This window comes from Mus musculus, chromosome 19, assembly GCF_000001635.26.
Source record: "Mus musculus strain C57BL/6J chromosome 19, GRCm38.p6 C57BL/6J".
Taxonomy (NCBI): Eukaryota; Metazoa; Chordata; class Mammalia; order Rodentia; family Muridae; genus Mus; species Mus musculus.
The window spans coordinates 40,787,411-40,804,902 of NC_000085.6; the positions used below are offsets into that span (position 1 = coordinate 40,787,411).

The window sequence follows — 17,492 nt, forward strand, 5'->3', positions numbered from 1 at the left end:
GCAAGTAGATTAGTTATCACATCTCTGAGAACAAGGCCTTTCCTTTCTCCCAAGATTTCTTTCTTGCATCTTCTTAAGAGTTTTGCATCTGTCTGTGTCTATTAGTTGCAAAGGGAGATGTGAACAAGTGAGCAAGGAGGAGGCTGAAGAAATTGTGTAAACAAAAGATCCAGGAAGGACAGGCTGGAGAATATAGTCTGCTCTGGTCCAGATGGACCTGAAAATTCTTTCTCTCATAGACATCTAGAAGCTAAAACTAAGGACACAAAACATATGGGAACATAGGAACAGTTTCCCATAGTGGTGGTAAACTCTTTGAGAGTGTATGTTGTGTACGTGTGTGTGTGTGTGTGTGTGTGTGTGTGTGTGTGTGTGTGTGTGTGTGTGTGTGTTCGTGACCATCCCTGCCAATGATCCTTCCTTACTGGAAGCTAGTCTCAGGGAGAATGGTTCCTAAATCCCAGGCATAAGAAGTGGAGAGGTGCTCATCTCTGTTTTGGGCTCAGTATTTTTCTCTCATTTGCAGGATGAGGCAGCCCTCCTTTTGGATTTTTAGAGGGGAGCTGAGGGGTGCCATGACAGAGGCCAGAGGCTGCCACTGAGTGACTTTCTACCATTGCTCTGCACCCTACCCCTTTTAAAACCGAGTCTCTCCCTGAACCTGATGCTCACCAGTTTGTCAAGGGGAACTGGAGAGTTTTCAGCTTCAGGATCCACCAGGCTGGCTCCTCGGCTCTGGGACTGCAGATAGCTCTGATCCGAGCTTCATCTTCATGCTTGCACGGCGGGGGGGGGGGGGGGGGGCAGTTTACACACAGAGTTATCTTCCCTGCCCCTCGGCCCCTGCATATCTAAACCAGTGATGGGTTCTAAATGTCTTTTTAAAACAGATGTGCCTTTTAATCTCAAGGAAAGTGAGGATGAAGAACTCTGCCTTTTAACCTCAGGGAAACTTAGCTACTCCCTCTCATGGGCCTTAGATGAAAATGGAATCCCCCTGACACCCGTGTCGCAGTCGCTGAGCTCTGCATACTGTAGGTAATAAACTTTTCCTGTTCGAAGCAGGACACCCTATGAAACAAGCGTGTAAAGAGGCATGCCAGGAGCAGCACGACGTTGAGGTTTTACGTGGCTCCTCCCTCTGTGACACTGTTTTATGTGTGGGATGATGTGTTTCTGCACTGCCTAGGTTTTACTGTCATGTGGCCAACTAGAGAGGTCTTCCCATAGTCCTTCACTTGCAAGGCAGAGGCTCAGACTCCCAAGGAGTTCATTTCTGGGGATTTTAAATTTTTCTCATTCGTTCTGAATGAGCACAGAATCACGTAATGAATTACCAGGTTGGTGGAAGAAAACTCCTAACATTCTAGAATGATCTTTGAGTACTCCATCTGCACAATGCAATCATCAGGTCTCCAACTGGCCTTGAGCCAAGAGACCGTGTGGCTGACTTGGTTCTGAGGTTTGTGGTATTTTATGAAGCAGATGTCATGGGACTGTGGTAAAACCCAATGGCAGCCTCCTTTTTTAGGAGGTAAGTTGCATAAGTTTCTCTGTCCAGTTTACTTGTGATCATTCAAGTTTTGCCTTAAACCCTGTGTTCTGGGGCATGTGGGCTAACATTGGCCCAAGAGGAAGGAATATTTGTTACAAGATGCCAAGGATATCAGGTTTTAGAGGTCTTTTGTAATAAATATAGAAAAATAAATCAGCTTCAAGAACAGAAATAGGAAATAAAAGAAAAGGCCCAACTCTACCTGTAGTGGCTGTGAATTCATTCACACAGCCGCCATATTGTAGGGTGGGTCCACCACACCTTGATAACAATAACTGGAGAAGAACAGGCACTGATGAAGGGGGAATTTATAGAGTGGACATCACACTTAGGCCAAACTGTTACAGAATCTGTCCAAACTGTAATTCTGTTGATGGATGGGAACTGTTCTCTGATGCTTGAGAGAAAAAAAAGCTTGGAAACCCATTCCAATTTTTTCTAATTACATATGACACGATAATTCATCTATGAAGATGTCAAGTACATTGACAACTCCAAGCACATACTCCAGGATTGCCTTCTTTATTCTCTTAGTCTATAGCTGACATAGCTGCGGAACTAGGATATATCATGAATCTAGCGTATTTTTATAGCCCCCATGTTTGAAGATAGTTGTTCATGAACAAAGATACTCCCCTGGCCCCTGTCCTGCCTACTTAACCACATTGCTTTCTGTTACCTTCCAATCATTACAGTACCATCTGAAGTCAATGCTTTCAAAAATATTTTTTCACATTTATTTGTTTTGTGTATTTATTTTTATTTTCACGTGCGATAGCGCCCATGGATGTCAGTTCTCTCCTCCTACTCTTTGGGTTCCAGGGACAGAACTCAGGTCACCAGGCTTGGCAGCAGACACCTTGACCCACTGAACCATCCTGCCAGCCCCTTGGGTTCACTTTTTACATTGTATGTTTTCTTGGTTTTGCACAAGCAGATATTTAGATTAAATTTTAGTATCATGAATCACATAAAATATTTAGCCCATTATTATGTTTAGAGTTTATAAGATATACCCAAAAAGTGCTATTCATTTAAGCATCTACTGCATTTTGACTACTCTGCAAATCGGAGATGGCACAGATGAATATTTATCCTTAACAAGCTATATTGTCTGTTAAAGGAGAGCAGACACTTTATTAGAAAGCTATAGTGAAATTGGAACATTAGATGCACCGGTCTGTGTATCCTAAAGATCGATATCTTTTATATTTATCTTTTATTGTTAAATACAGGAGGTGGCTAGATTTACCTCTGGGTTTCGACCATGGGTGGGCTTTAACCTGTGTAATATGGAACCTGCATACTGTGTGAAGAGTCACAAAATATTTTCTCCACATTAGTGTGCTGAGGAATGTTGACGCAAGAGGTGTTCCTGGACTGCCATGGATCGTGAACTCACAAAAGCTTTGTGAGTGGGCAGATGATGCCAGGATTGATCCACATAACCCAGACTACTCGGATATAACAGAACATATTATGGTACATTTTAGAAACGATCAACACTATAAATGTATTTTATTTCCTCATATGGATCTCATACATTCCTCCATTTTTTGCTGTGTATTTTTCTAGACACTTAGGGTGTGTACACAAGTAAAATTGAGGGCACATATGGTTTTCAATGGGCTTAAGAGTATTGAAAAGGCATTAGAAATGCAGCAATTGAAATGACTACTTTAGAACCTGTCGGCAGGCTAACCTTTAAGCTAACATCTGTTAAAAATCTGTCACATGCTAGCCATATTATCAGGTACCAAAAATGCCAGGGTGATTTATCAAGAGGACTTACAAATGTTTTTCTTGAACCCAGCCACCATTATCTGGTCATTTGTGCCCATCCCTAAAGCCAACCGAACTGCTCTGTGTTCCCAGCATGCTTTTCTTTGAACTCCCTTCATCATTGTCACATCTCAATCTAGGACACTGATAGTAGCTGTCACACCCATCTTCTAGGTCCGGTACTCATATGCTGATGATGTCCCTTTCTGCCTTTTGTTTCTATACAACATTGACATTGTCTCTTTCTCTGTAAGCCGTGATCAGACAGGGTAGAAAGCCACATCAGGCAGCGTGTGTATTTCTGCAGGTCACATGCCTCCTCGGGTTTAATTTCTCCCTCCCTACTCACTGTCGATGGGGTGAAAACAGTATTCTGAAATAATTCTTGAATGAAGAATAATTTCCTAAGTAAAGACTTGACATGTTTGTGTTTTGCAGTGTTTGAGACACAAAGGCCAGGAAATCCCCAAATATTTCCGTCTTGAGCAGTTGCAAGACGAATTTAACTTTGTGTCCGAGGAAGAAATGGAAAGGAGCAAACGCTTCCAGCTGTTGCAGCTGAGAAATGCAGGCCAGCTAGATCTCTTCCTCCTGCAGCCGATGCCCCTCTATGACAATGAGATTCCAGACATAGTCTTCCAGGTACCTGGCTCCTATTCAAACATAGCTCACTGTGTGACAGGGTTAATATCATGCTGCTTCAAACCTGTCTTCATTTCTGTATTAATTTTGGTAATTAATAATCAACACAGATTTTTTTTCCCCTTTCTCCATAGACACTAAAAATGTATGGCTCACCTAAAACCCGTCATGCCCTTAGCTTGACTTTACAATGTAGTTTTATCCAATCTACTCAACAGCCCAAATCCTTTAGGTTTATTCTAAATTGATGCTACTGATGTTATCATAAAATATATCACCAATTTTACAGCAGTTCTGGAGAGGAGTCAGGGAAGACACACTACCACAGTGAATGTAGATATTAATTGTAAAACATATCTCAACTTCAGATCTTTAGAATCCCCCCCAAAAAAGAGACAAGAGAAGTGCTGGTCTTACTGGGTTATGTGCTGCAGCCTGTCATACAAGTCCCTCCCCAGCCACACTTGCAGAGAGTTCCTGGTGGCTGCCATCAATCTACAGCCAGGGGAGTGTTTGTATCATGGATTAGGAAATATTCCAAATAGGAGCTTCCCTTCGTACAACAAAAAGACCTGCTTTTAAGCACTTCGGCCACACACCACCAGTCTCATGGGAGGGGGTTATAAGAGCTGATAACTGTGAAAGTGGCCAACTGTCATAATCCACCACTAAAACTTTGTAAGAGATAGTTCAAGAACAACTGGTTTGCATCTCTAAGGAACACCCCTGTGCAGTGGAATTACTGCTGTTAGTTGATGACAGCCATCTTAGATTAAAAGTACCAGATTCGGATGTCCACTCAGCCCTTTAGAAGCTACACAAAAACTACCCAGGACTCATGTCATCATATTTAAACCTCCAGCCATGGGTAGGAGCATGCTCACAGCACAGTCAGGAGTGTCATGGAAGCTCCGTAGGGGTGACTCGGGGAAGAAAGAAGAAATGCAAAGTAAATGAGTTTTCCTCATCTCCTCACTTTCAAATGACAACCTTTCTCGCTCATCACTACAATTGAGAAGAGCAGTGAGTCTGTCAAACGGTTCAGAGGATAAGGCCCCTGTTGCCAAGCCTGGCAGTCTGAGTTTTATCCCTGAGACCCACATGGTATCAGGAGAGAACCTACTCCTGCAAACTGTCATCCACGTGCGGGTGCATGGACTAAGTTTACAAATACGATACAAATAAAAGATCAGTGGGCTTCATACCAGAAGAAAATAGAATATAGTCAGAAACCGGTTTGGGCCCCTTCTCAGTGAGGGAATCAGAAAAGGGTGGTCCCTCCTGAGGTGTGTTTGCTACCATCTTTGTGCTTGAATGGAAACAACTAACAATATTTTTGTCAGAGCACATCGGATTGATCCCTGCATCACAAACTAACCCAGTTCTCTATTTAGGAGTATGAAAGTCAGGCACAGAAGGATATACCCATTTCAGATGTGAACTCTATTACTGCCCAAAGGATTAATTCTGTCAATTTTCTGAAAAAGGTAATGAATGTGGCATTGTTAATGTAGTTGATTTACTTTTGTGAGAACCCACCTGCTGGTTCTGTATATGGTAGATACACCACACACACACACACACACACACACACACACACACACACACACACACACACACCATAGATGGCAAACACTTTTCCTAGAGTTGGACAGACAAGTCTCTTTAATTTACCTCATCACTGGTGAGTGCTCCGTGAGAGCACAGCCCCAACTCCTGCTTAAGCAAGAATGTTACAGTGTCACCCTTGTACCTCATCTTAGCTAACACTGCCCTTTAAAACAAGGCTTAGGATATGCGCTCTCTCTCTCTCTTTCTCTCTCTCTCTCTCTCTCTCTCTCTCTCTCTCTCTCTCTCTCTCTCGTGTGTGTGTGCGTGTGCGTGTGCATGTGTGTGTGCGTGTGCATGTGCGTGTGTGTGTGTGTGTGTGTGTGTGTGTGTGTTTAGGTAGTGCAACTGTAAATGAGGTAGCTAAGAAAGGAAGCTCACGAGAAGCCAACAGTTGGATGAGAACTCACTACTCATTCATTTAGACTTGAACTGGGGAAGGGAGACAGTCATAGAGTTTTCTAGAAGAGAACATTCCAGGCTAACACATGTTTGAAAACCCAAGAGAAACCCATCTGGTTCATTTGAGGGAACAGCAAGGGAGGAACAGCAAGAAGCCCAGTCCTATCGATGCCAAAGGGGACAAAAGAGCAAAATTCCTGAGGAAAGGGAGGCCTGGTGGCCTTTCAAGGGAACAGTTTGTTGCCTGTGTGGCAGGATATTTTGCCTGTTCTTCTGCCACCACCTCCATTTCCTAACCAGTTCAAGCAGGTAACCAAGCTTTAGGTTGCATTGGCTCCAGAGTGACGTGTGGCAGAACAGAAAGTGTAAAGTTGCCAGCCCCACTGTCTGGTGTCTGGTCATGTCTGAAAGCCTAAGCCTATCATGAAGACTAGAGGAGGAGGAACAGCAGGAAGACTTTCCCAAGACTACAGCAGTCTTTCAAAAAATAGAGATTTGAGCCGTGTATAGTGGCTTATAACTGTGATTCCCGCACTTGGGAGGCTGAGTGAGGATTGCAAGTTCAAGGCCAGCCTGGGCCACTTAAGATCATTCCAACCTGTTCTACATACTGAGACCCTGGCTCAAATTTTAAAAAGAAGAAGAAGAAGAAGAAGCAAGGTTTATAGCAGCCACAGAGAGGCTTTAAGCTCTGGCTGACTGACTCTCTTGCCATGCTGGTGGAATAGGGACTTAAAGTTAGCCCAGGACAGGCTTGAGGGAAGCACACAAGTGCAGATTTCTTCTAGTCTGTAGGTCAGGATTCGTGTTGGTCACTAGTGGGTGTTGTAGAAATGAGACCTCAGGACCATCTCTTTTTCTGAGTGAAGGCCCATCCCGGCTGTGAGGACTGAGAGTCCGATGGGAAAACCAAGCAAGGATAAGATCAAATGAATGAGAAAGGAAAGGATGTAGGGAATTTGCCTTGGTATAACTGTGCATTGAGAATGACTTTATCAACAGTAGAAATAGCCACACTTCCACTTACCTAACTCCCTTCCTATTTACTGCTTAAAATATCAAGGAGTAAAATATCCACTGGACCAGAAGTATCATACATATGTAGTCTTAAAGCAGGAACACTCCATTTCTTTTACCTTTCGGATTTCTCTTTAGGTGAGAAGGTTGATCATGAAAAGAATCGTCAAAGTCAACAAATTTAACTTGTCAGATATTGTAGCTGACTATGAAGAAATTGTATCTACAAGGTACTTCACAATTATTAAGTGTGAAATTAAGGCCCTGAGCTGTTTTCTTCAGAATCCTCTGGGTTCTCTGTATTTTACAGATATTTATGTCACATGTCAAAACTGCAGAGTGTCTCAGAATGCCGAGTGAGGTTTAGTGACAAAATGCATCTGGTCACTTTAGATCACCTATCTGATGCTGTTGTAGTTGCACTGAGAGAAGGTTGGGCTCTTTCTCTCCTTTTGGACAGTTTCTGGGACAAGACAGAAAAAGAAAAGAACATCCCTTGCCATTTCTTTTGCTGTTCTGAGGTTTTTCTCATGCGGCTGCTCCTGGACGAGCCGTCGCTGGTAGCAATGAATAACCGCATCCTCTGCCCCTCGGTGGCGCAGGGCACTGAGCAGCACAGGGCAGGTGGTAGGGTCTTTGCTGAATTGTCTCCATCCTTCAGCACCCATAGTGAAGCCCAAGGGGAGGGGCAGGAGAGGGTCTGAGCCCGTCCAGGGGCCACATGCAGATTCTCAGCATCACCAGTAAGTGATGCTGACTAACTGCTGCAGGGCACTAAGATCCACTGCCCTGTATTTCCAGACCTCAAGCAGAAACTGCTGTGACCATCACACTGTAATTCTAAAGATTTAGGTTGTCAGCATGGGCAACTGATTCAGAGCAATGAAAACTATTAGGATATTAGTCATCTTTAATAGAGTGATTGCTTTAAACAGTAATAATCATGGTGAAAGATAAAGATAGCTTTATCTTGCTACAATTTACTTCTTTTTGGACCATGTAGCCAAAGAGCTGGTGCAATCATATGCCCTCCTGGCATGAGGGGACACAGAGTCACTTCCTTTGTAAGCTCAGGAAATCATTTCTACTTTGGGTTGAAAAGCGCTCTGTCCCCTTCTGCAATGGACATAATATGGATCAGAATAATGGCCTCATTAGCAATTATCTTAAACACCTTAAAGTGATGTTGCTTTGTATGTATGGAGCTGATCACATTTTTTTACCCCTTAGCCAGCTGACAGATGCCATTTGTAAATTCATTGAACCACGACGGAAGTTAAAACCTCAGAGGAAAGAAAGAAGAAAAGTCACAGCCCAGAGCATCTCTGATGGAGATATGAAGATTCTTGTCAGGATCCTGAGGGCCTATAACATTCCTACCAGAAAAACAGTGTCTTATAGGTAGGTGGTGGGCTCCAGCGTCTGCAGTTGCAGAACACGTTTCCTAAATGTGATAAATGTCCTATCACTTATGCTTAATGCCTGAGATGTCACTCACTGGTAGAGGACTTGCCTAGTGCCTGCAATGCTGGGGGTTTGAAGTCTAACACACACACACACACACCACACACACACACACACACACACACACACACACACACACACACACACAAATCATATGCATAAAATGAACAAACCTTAAAACCTTCATTTGGATAGTGAGACCTATTTTTATTGTCACATATTAAGAGTCTCCATAGTAGCTCAGAGGTAGGGTGTCTACATAACATGCTCAAAGCCCTGGCCCAGAACAAACTGCCCAAACCAAACCAAAAACATCACAGGGATATGAGATTCACAAAGTAACCTTAGAGTATGCTTTTTTTCACACAAGCATCTTCTATATCACCAAGTAATTTCTTCTTGTTCCTATTCCCTGTTGGGAGTTTTTGAAGTTTCTGCTGCCTGCCACTCCATTCCGCTGTCACAGCAGTGAGCCCTCAATGTCGGAAGCAGAGAGACAGGAAAAGTAGGTGGAACACACATTCCGTTTCTGATCTTCAAATGGAAAGGCTCACGTGGTCAGAGTCACTACAATAGCCTGCCCTGCCTAGGATTTATAGGCAGCTCTACCAGAGCAGAATTCACCTCTCTTTCCTGTGTATACTGAGTATGCTTTATTTGTTTTCCTTGCGACCAAACTAGACATTACCTACCAATGGCTAGTCAAATAAAAACAGTTTGAATATTAAATTATTTCATTAAATGTATCCTGGATATTTAGTATCAAGAATGATTCATAAATATGATTATTACTACCCAAATGTCCCAGGAGTGTCAGATATCTCCTTCTCCCCTGTTTGCCACATATGTTCTCTGCTCACTTGCCTTTAGCTTGGTATAGCTCATGGATTCTATCTGTGAAAAACAAACATTTTGCTTGCTTAGGCTGTTAATATATATCTAAAACTTCTTAACGGTTTTGATGCTGTTTTACAAACTATAACCGTATTCCTCAACACAACTAATTATTTTTACAACCAATGCACATCATAATGGTTGTTTGTGAAGAAAGAACATAAAACCACCACTGTTGTTTTCTATAACTGTCATTCTTCAGAAGAAAAGATTGTAACACCAAAAAAAAAAAAAAAAAAACCAAAAACAAAAAACAAACAAATGAACAAAAAGCTGAGAAAGGCTATCTTCCTAAAACTATCACTTAGCTGTACCTTTCCCTTGATGCTGAAAAACCAGTGGACTTGTTACCACAGACTACAGTCAGCTTATACTTCAATTAGAAGCGACTCCTCCACAGCAGTGATGATTACCAATACGATATAACAAAAGCCAAACAAAAACAAAAGACAAAAACCAAACCAAAACAAAAAACTCCAAAACCAAAAACCAAACCAAACTTCTGTAAGACCCAGGGTAACCCTTATGCCTACCAACACTTATATTAAAACTATGTCTCCATGTTTTTTTTTCCTGAAGAACTTTGAGTATGCCTACTCACCTGAGGTCATCCATGTCTCACCTCAGAAATCAAAATGCAGCCAAACTTGTACCCTCGAATGAAGTCATAAATGAGGTACTTAGCATCTTATAAGGCTGATTGCTCTTGGTCGCATCTGGCTTCCAACTGGTCTCTTCATGTCTGTGTCCTTCAGATTACAGTTATTTTCCTCTAAGAAAGAAAAGGTATTTCTTATTAATGTAATTCATATTATCTCATTCATTGCCCTCAGGCCCTATAAAACAAGGTATAAGCTCCCCGCTCACACACAGAATCTTTGATAGTCTCACTCTTGTCTGCCAGCTGTCCTCCTGTCTGTCCACTCCACAGCCATGTTGTCTTGGCTTCCAGTACTTATTCCCTTTGCTGGAAATGGCCTACATCCATCTCCCTGCTCTTGGCCAGATAATCACAGCTATTTCAAAGTCCTAGCTCAATCAGGATTTCCTATGATGCTCTTCGGGTCCCAGACGCAACACCCATGCCCTTTCCTGAAGCCCACAGCCACAAGCCTCTTCTCTTGTCACATTGTTCCTGTTTCTTACCTGCTTGTCTGTTTGGTTGGGGTTTTTTTCCTAACAAACTTTAAAATCTTTAAAGAAAAGTTCTGTCTGTCCCTGATTCTTTGAAGAGTGCCTGACATAGAATAGGACATTTAATAGATATTAATTAAGTCAATGACTAAGTAATGGCTGTTGAAAGGAAGAGCTATAAAAACTAAGGAAGCCAGTTGCCAGGTAATCTCCAACTTTTTGCTTTTCTCTATTATGTAAGACTTTATTTTTTTAAAAAATAGCCAGTGTTTACTCTGTATTTCAGGATACTGTGCACCCTTTCATAGAAGTTTCCTTTCAACACACTGTATATCAAACCAACATTGCAAATGGATCTCATCCATGCTGGAATGAAGAAATCAAGGTGGATTTTATGTAAGTTGGAGTCTGTTTTCCTGCAGTTTCTAGTCAGAGTAACTGTGGTGAGGGAGCATGTTCATGTATGCTTGTGTGTGTACGTGTGTACATGTGGAGATAGGTACCATCCACCTTTTTCTTGGGAGAGAGCGGTGCGTGAGGTTTTTTTGTAGGGAGGCAAAAACAAATGTCTGAAGACAGACCCAAAAAATAATTCTACCAAAATTCAACGTAGAAATCCAATGAGTGTACTGGGGCTACTAGCATGAGTGTGGGAGAGAAGGTTCCTTACAGAAGCATGGGTGACTCAAAGGCAGCACCGTCACCAGAAAACCCACCCAGTCTGGATGCCAAACCAGGAAAACTGCAGTCCTAGAGTGCTCTGCAGAACATGTAGGCAGCTTGGTGGGTCAGAGTATGCTATCCTCAGCAAAGCTTACTGCTTATATAACCTCAGAGGTGGGACTTGTGAATCGAGTATGTTTCAGAGACTTCCTGAGACTTGTGAGTTGTTTACTTCATGAGTATTAAACAGCCTCCCTCTAGGATAGAAAATGTTTCTGTTCCAAGGATATCACTGTAGAACACGGGGTTTTTCATTGTCCTAGTATTCACCAGCCCTGATCAGTGGCTTGATAGAGTTATAGAAATGGGGGTGGGTTTTCAGGAGAGAGTCTTCTTCTTCTTCTTCTTCTTCTTCTTCTTCTTCTTCTTCTTCTTCTTCTTCTTCTTCTTCTTCTTCTTCTTCTTCTTCTTCTTCTTCTTCTTCTTCTTCTTTTTTGGTTTTTCTGAGACAGGGTTTCTCTGTATAACCCGGTTGTCCTGGAACTCACTTTGTAGACCAGTCTGGCCTCAAACTCAGAAATCTGCCTGCCTCTGCCTCCCGAGTGCTGGGATTAAAGGCGTGCGCCACCACACCCGGCTCGAGGGTTTTCTTTTTGAGCTATGTGAAGAAATAGCAAGAAGGCCCTCACCAATCACTACATAGGTTCTTTACTCCCAGCTTCCAGAACTGTGAGAGACATCTGTTCTCTACATGTTACCTTGTCTCAGGTGTTCTGTAATTGCAGCATTAACTAGACTAAGGCATTTCCATCCCTTCATTTGAACTTCTATATACTCTACTATTGAGTAAAACCACCATGATTATTTAACCTTTTCTTGTCTTGCTTTTTTTTTTTTTTTTTTTTTTGCCTTTGCAAACAGCATTGTTCTGTATTTTCTTGCACTTGCCCTCTGAAGCACATTGTTTGTTTTAAGTCAGTGGCTCTTAAACATTTATGCATTGTAGTTACCTAGAGAGCTTCTTAAACATAGATGGCTGGACCTACCTTCTTAGTTTCTAAGTTTGTGGGTTTAGGGCGGGGCCCAGTAGTCTCATGTCTAGCGAGATTATGGAACATGTATGTGTTTAATCATCAGTGAATTTCCTTTGCGTTCCTTCATTTAAAATTTGTAGCCACTTATATCAATGTTTTAGAACACTTTCATTTTGTCAAGCATGAGTAAAACCACATTTCCTATAATATTCCTACGCATCAAAGATGACAGTTAGTAAATCAGATTTTAACTTCAGAAACTTCTTTGCCTGCGTCAAAGAAGAAGAAAAAATGAGTATGGTCTCCAAAATCCCATCACTAAGTGTGCATAGGATCACCCTATACATGACCCAATAAAAATGGGCCAAACTCCATGTCTACCTTCTCTGATACGCTGTGCTTTACTGCTGGGCACATGGTTACAGTTTACTTTATGACCAATGTCCATAGCTGATAAACACCTAAATATTTTTCAAATAATATAGCTTTATTTTGAGGGGTGGAAAAGTTGAAATTTTTTTCCTAGATGTTACATAATTTCCTATGAATATTTTATATCATTTCATAGTCCATATGATATTGCCATCACTGTATACAATTATTTATATGTCTTTATATTATTTATATGTTTCATCTGGTTCTATATTAACATATAGCCTCTTCCAACAAATGCCAAGGAAACTCAGAAGAACTAATATAGTTATCATGGTCTCTATGGTAACATCTTTCGGGTTATACGGGCTTTCTCATACACAAAGCCTCTGTCAAAGTGAAAGCTACCAGACACTGACCAACATGTATAAGAGAAAATGGGAGAGAGAAAGGGTTGGGGTGGTGGAAGAGAAGGACCAGTGTAAAGAAAATGTATTTGCTAGAACATTTGTAAATTAAGATAGTTGATTATGTGTGTTTGGAAATACTTGGACTATTAATGTATACATTATAGTTTGGAGTTGGTTCTTGGGGTCATTTGTTAAGACAAGGCCTTGCCGTGTAGCCCAAACTGGCCTAGATTTTGCTATATAGATGAGGCTGGCCTTGAACTCCTGTTCCATGTGCCTCTGCATTCTGAGTGCTTGGATTATAATGTCATGTGCCTGCATGCTCAGACAAACACACCATGTTAAAGTAGTTTAATTAGGAGAACATAAAAAAGAATCAGGAAGAGAAAGAAATTTGTAAGTGAATTGAAGAGAAGACTAGAAGGTTGATAATTTTGTGATTCTAGCAGTGAGAAAAGCCAGAGATGCAGAGGGAACCAGAAAGTCAGCTAAGGATCCAACTATCACTTTTTGTTGTCTGTAATAATGCCTCAATTCCATCTCCTTGTTCCCTGTGACATTCTAGTGAATAAGAACTGTATACAGGACCATAGAGTGATATAGTGTTTCTATAGTATGCATGAGTCTCTGGGTTCAATTCTCAGCACTGGAAAGGGAAAAGAAAAAAAAAAACCTACATGCAAATTAACATATAGTGACAGCAAATAAAGAATAATTAGCAAACTTTGATAATTACTTTGCTAATTACTTTGTAGGGAGAATTGTGTCAAAGCTTGAGGAAATTTTGAACATACTATTTCATGTAAGCTAATGCAGAGGACTGGGAAAGCTAAGATGTCTACCAAATGGACAAACTGAAAGGTGTCTTGGAGTGATTCTTGCCTGTCCTCCTGCTAGTGGAGTGCTGTAAATACCCATTGACTCCCAGACTTGGCCCGGGTACACCCAGCATGAAGTGAAACCCCAGAGGAGTAATGTAGGAGAGTTAGCTTATTTCGTTTCTCAGAAATACAGGGAACATTCAATTTAAAATCGTCACAAAACTCAACCAGTAGTTTTCAGTGGTCACTGCCAGAAACTGTTATCAGAAAATTATTGGCATTTATTAGAGATTCCTTAAAGTAGTACTTGCTTCATTAAAAAAAAAAAGTTTTAATAATGTCAGTAGCAGTTGCATGGTAAAGATATCACCAGGCATGGGTCTGTGCTGCTTGCCAATCAGAAACCAATAGTCGGAACCTGAGAGTGGGTGGGGAGGGGGGAGAAATAACTTTTTTCATAGGGCTGGGATGGGGGAGCTGACATCCTCAAAGCTTTATCTTGGGACACTTAGGGGTCCAAAGGGCTCTTAATGGTAGGGAAAGGAGTAGAGCAAGATCAGGGGCAGCAAGGCTCCTGCTGGGCAGGGCCATCATCACCTGGACCTCCTGAAACTAATTCCCAAATTCTCTTCAGTGAGGCATACTACTGTTCTACAAGTTAAACCTCACAGCAATGTCCTTGTTTTGTATTAGTTGTTGCCCAGAACTAAAGCCTAGAGAAGGGGTTACAAACTCTGGTGCAATGCAGTGATCTCCCGCTGGTCTGGGAACGGTAAGTCCAGAGAAGGGCTATCTGCAGACTTGGCTATTTTGATGAGCCTTCTCTTTAGGACTGGCAGTGCCAAGCATTGCCAGGTTCATTTGGCTGAACATGATCTCCAGCTGAACCCATGTTGTCGTCTGCTTTTATTTTCATCTGCAGAGCAAATAAGGTAAATTATAATACAGGCATCAGTTCTAGTAAACAGTAGAAGCAAGGCTCTAAGGCATATAGGGTTTTTTTTAATAAGTTTAAACCTTACAAAGAAAAAGATCATAGATAATTTATTGTACTTTATCAATGATTCAATGACGCACTTAGAAAACAAGTGGATTTTGAAAAAAAAAAATCTTAAAACACTCAAGTATGCTTTTCTCGTTTTCAGCTCACCAGGACATGATTACAGCTTCTCTAGTTTATCTAAAATAAAAGATAACATACATATCAACATTTTCGATGAAGTGGTGATTGAAAAACATGAGGTAACATAGGAAAATGGCTGACTAATATTGAAATAATTTAGAGGTCAAAATGAATGAAATCTTGGGACATATTTGTGAAGTTGTCTGTTTCTGAGACAGGGACTCCCTATGCAGCCCAGGCTGACCTTGGAGTCACTGTGTGGCCCTGGCTGGTCTTGAACTTGTGGCAGTCCCATAACCAGTGTATACCATCACACCTGGTGTAATTTGCTCTTAATAATATACATGTAAATATTTTCTTAAAAAGAGTTTGAGTCAATGTGCAATAAAGTCAGACAGATGACAAACCACGCTAAGTACACCAAATCATAACATCTGATAAAGAGATGGAATGGAAAACAGGCCAAGGACTCGGGAGAAGCGGGTGTTTATGATTGAACATTACATGTAAATATCAGCTTCTTGGTAGTAAGGATGGGAAGACAGGCAGAAAATCTTACACATTTTGCATTAGCTGACCAAAGAAATCACACCGTTCTACATAAGACACTTAAGTTATTTGAAGGTCAGAATTTTGTTGTTTTCTATAATTTCTAAAATTAATAACTGCCTTCTCCATATATTAGTGAAAGGTCCAACCCAATGCTTAGCACCACAGCAAGTGATGTAAATAAGTGTTTCCTTCCATTTAGCTTGACATGAAAAATATAAGGGTGTGTATCCACCATAGCCCCTGTCTTCAGGCAGGTAAGTTAAATGCTTTCATTTTAGCTGGCTTTAAAAGTCATTGGACCAGTTACTAGTGTGAGGTCCATCCTGCTCACTGCCGAAAGGAGATGGGGCCTGGTAGGAAGGAATCAGGATCACTCAGAGACTATGGTCTCAGAGCCCAAACTTGGGGAGCTCAGCTATGCAGAGGGCTTTATCAGGAGGGAAAGAATTCACCATGAGACGGTAGCAGGCAGGATACGTGCTTGTCTTCGTCAACCAAAGGGTCTCTTTTTTTTCCTCTCTGAAACATTGAGCCACCTGGTGCTGTCTCCTGTAGTCCTGTTTAGACAGACATGTTACTCCCCTGCAAGTTAAATTGTTGAGCAGTTTCCATGGGCTGTGTTCTGTAATGAATAGAACAGAAAAGGCATTATAAAAGTCAGCAGATGTTCTGGGTTATGTAAATCTACATTGAAAGAAGAACTATTTAGTATCTTAGCCCTTTAGGTGAGCCTTCTCTTGTAGGTGTGTCCAACCTGGGACCCACAAGCCACATGCATCCTGGAAGAGCTAGGATGTGGCACAGCTCATCTGTAGATGACATCATACATGGTATCAAAAAAAAAAAAAAAAAAAAAAAAAGAATCAGGCACCCAGACTTTAGGATCTAGAAGGCCAGGGAAAAGGGAAAGGGGTGAATCTTGTCAAAGGATTGGCATGATGTGTACGACCAACTTGTAAAAAGGACAACAGGAAGGGGAAGTAGAAATGGCCGTGCAGAAGACAAATGCCCTGAAGAACTGGCCTCGTTATCTCAGTTCTGATGAAGGGACAGACCGTTCTGCCTTGGGGAAGGGAGACTCTAGGTCAGAGGACTTGGATGAGACCTTGCAGTGCAGAGCTCAGAGTTAGGTCACATGTACACAGTACTGAACACATTCTTCCCAGCCATGTCTTCAAGCCAGCTTTCCAAGAGTGTACAAATATTCACATTAAAACTGTAAATGAATTCTTAGTAAAGACGGCAGGTAAGGCATTAATTGGCAATTTCTTGATGGCCAAGGATCCAAGGATTTAAGCTGAGTACTGTTCTTGTTAATTGAAGTATGTCAAGCTGGGACGTGTGTGTGTGTGTGTGTGTGTGTGTGTGTGCTTTTAAGCTCATCCTGAAAAAGGTTCAGGGCTACACTGGGATGGATCCCTAACATCCAGTGTAGTCGATGGCTGTTAGACTTTGTATTGGCTCACACCCGGGTCTAGGCAATCTTCTCTGGAGAACATTCCACAACAGCACGCCCCCATGTGAAAGACAGTTTGGGTGATTATTTCTCATTATTCTTCCTAAAAGGCTCTTTCTCCTATATTATTTTCTTGTTATCAGACCTTTACTCCCCACACATCCCCACTTTGTTAACTTATGTGTTAGCAGAACCCTGAGGACTTACAAGTCTCACAGACACAACACTGATTTTCATCACTAGAGATGGCAGAGCTGTTGCCAACAGCATCTGGGGGTGGACTAGGCACTCCAGGCTCAGAGCCTGGGTTACATTCAACTGTAACATAAACCTGATAGGCATAGAATGGACGTAAATGAATCCAGCATTCAGATGATAGTTTGAATGCTTAGGAAAAGATATGGGCAGGAGGGGGAAGGAGTGAAGAGTTCAGTGGAGCGAGGGGACGAATGGGAAGAAAGGAGAAGGAAGAAGAAAAGATGCTTTTGAAAGTCTTTGCATCATTAGCATATCATTGTCAGTGCCTTATAATCTCTAATACTCTGTTAGCCTCTTGTCATTTC

General features: G+C 41.7%; 1 protein-coding gene across 2 annotated transcripts in view; it reads left to right on the plus strand.

Annotated features, from left to right (window-relative positions):
• Positions 1-17,492, plus strand: part of Cc2d2b (coiled-coil and C2 domain containing 2B) — an 81,026-nt gene that overhangs the window by 38,658 nt on the left and 24,876 nt on the right. For both annotated transcript variants that reach the window (XM_011247419.2, NM_001376940.1), the window contains 9 exons: positions 891-1,038; positions 2,899-3,037; positions 3,776-3,979; positions 5,374-5,466; positions 7,145-7,236; positions 8,237-8,407; positions 9,944-10,040; positions 10,785-10,894; positions 14,944-15,040. In XM_011247419.2, the coding sequence (XP_011245721.2) occupies positions 891-1,038; positions 2,899-3,037; positions 3,776-3,979; positions 5,374-5,466; positions 7,145-7,236; positions 8,237-8,407; positions 9,944-10,040; positions 10,785-10,894; positions 14,944-15,040 (1,151 nt within the window). The remainder of the gene's footprint in view (positions 1-890; positions 1,039-2,898; positions 3,038-3,775; positions 3,980-5,373; positions 5,467-7,144; positions 7,237-8,236; positions 8,408-9,943; positions 10,041-10,784; positions 10,895-14,943; positions 15,041-17,492) is intronic.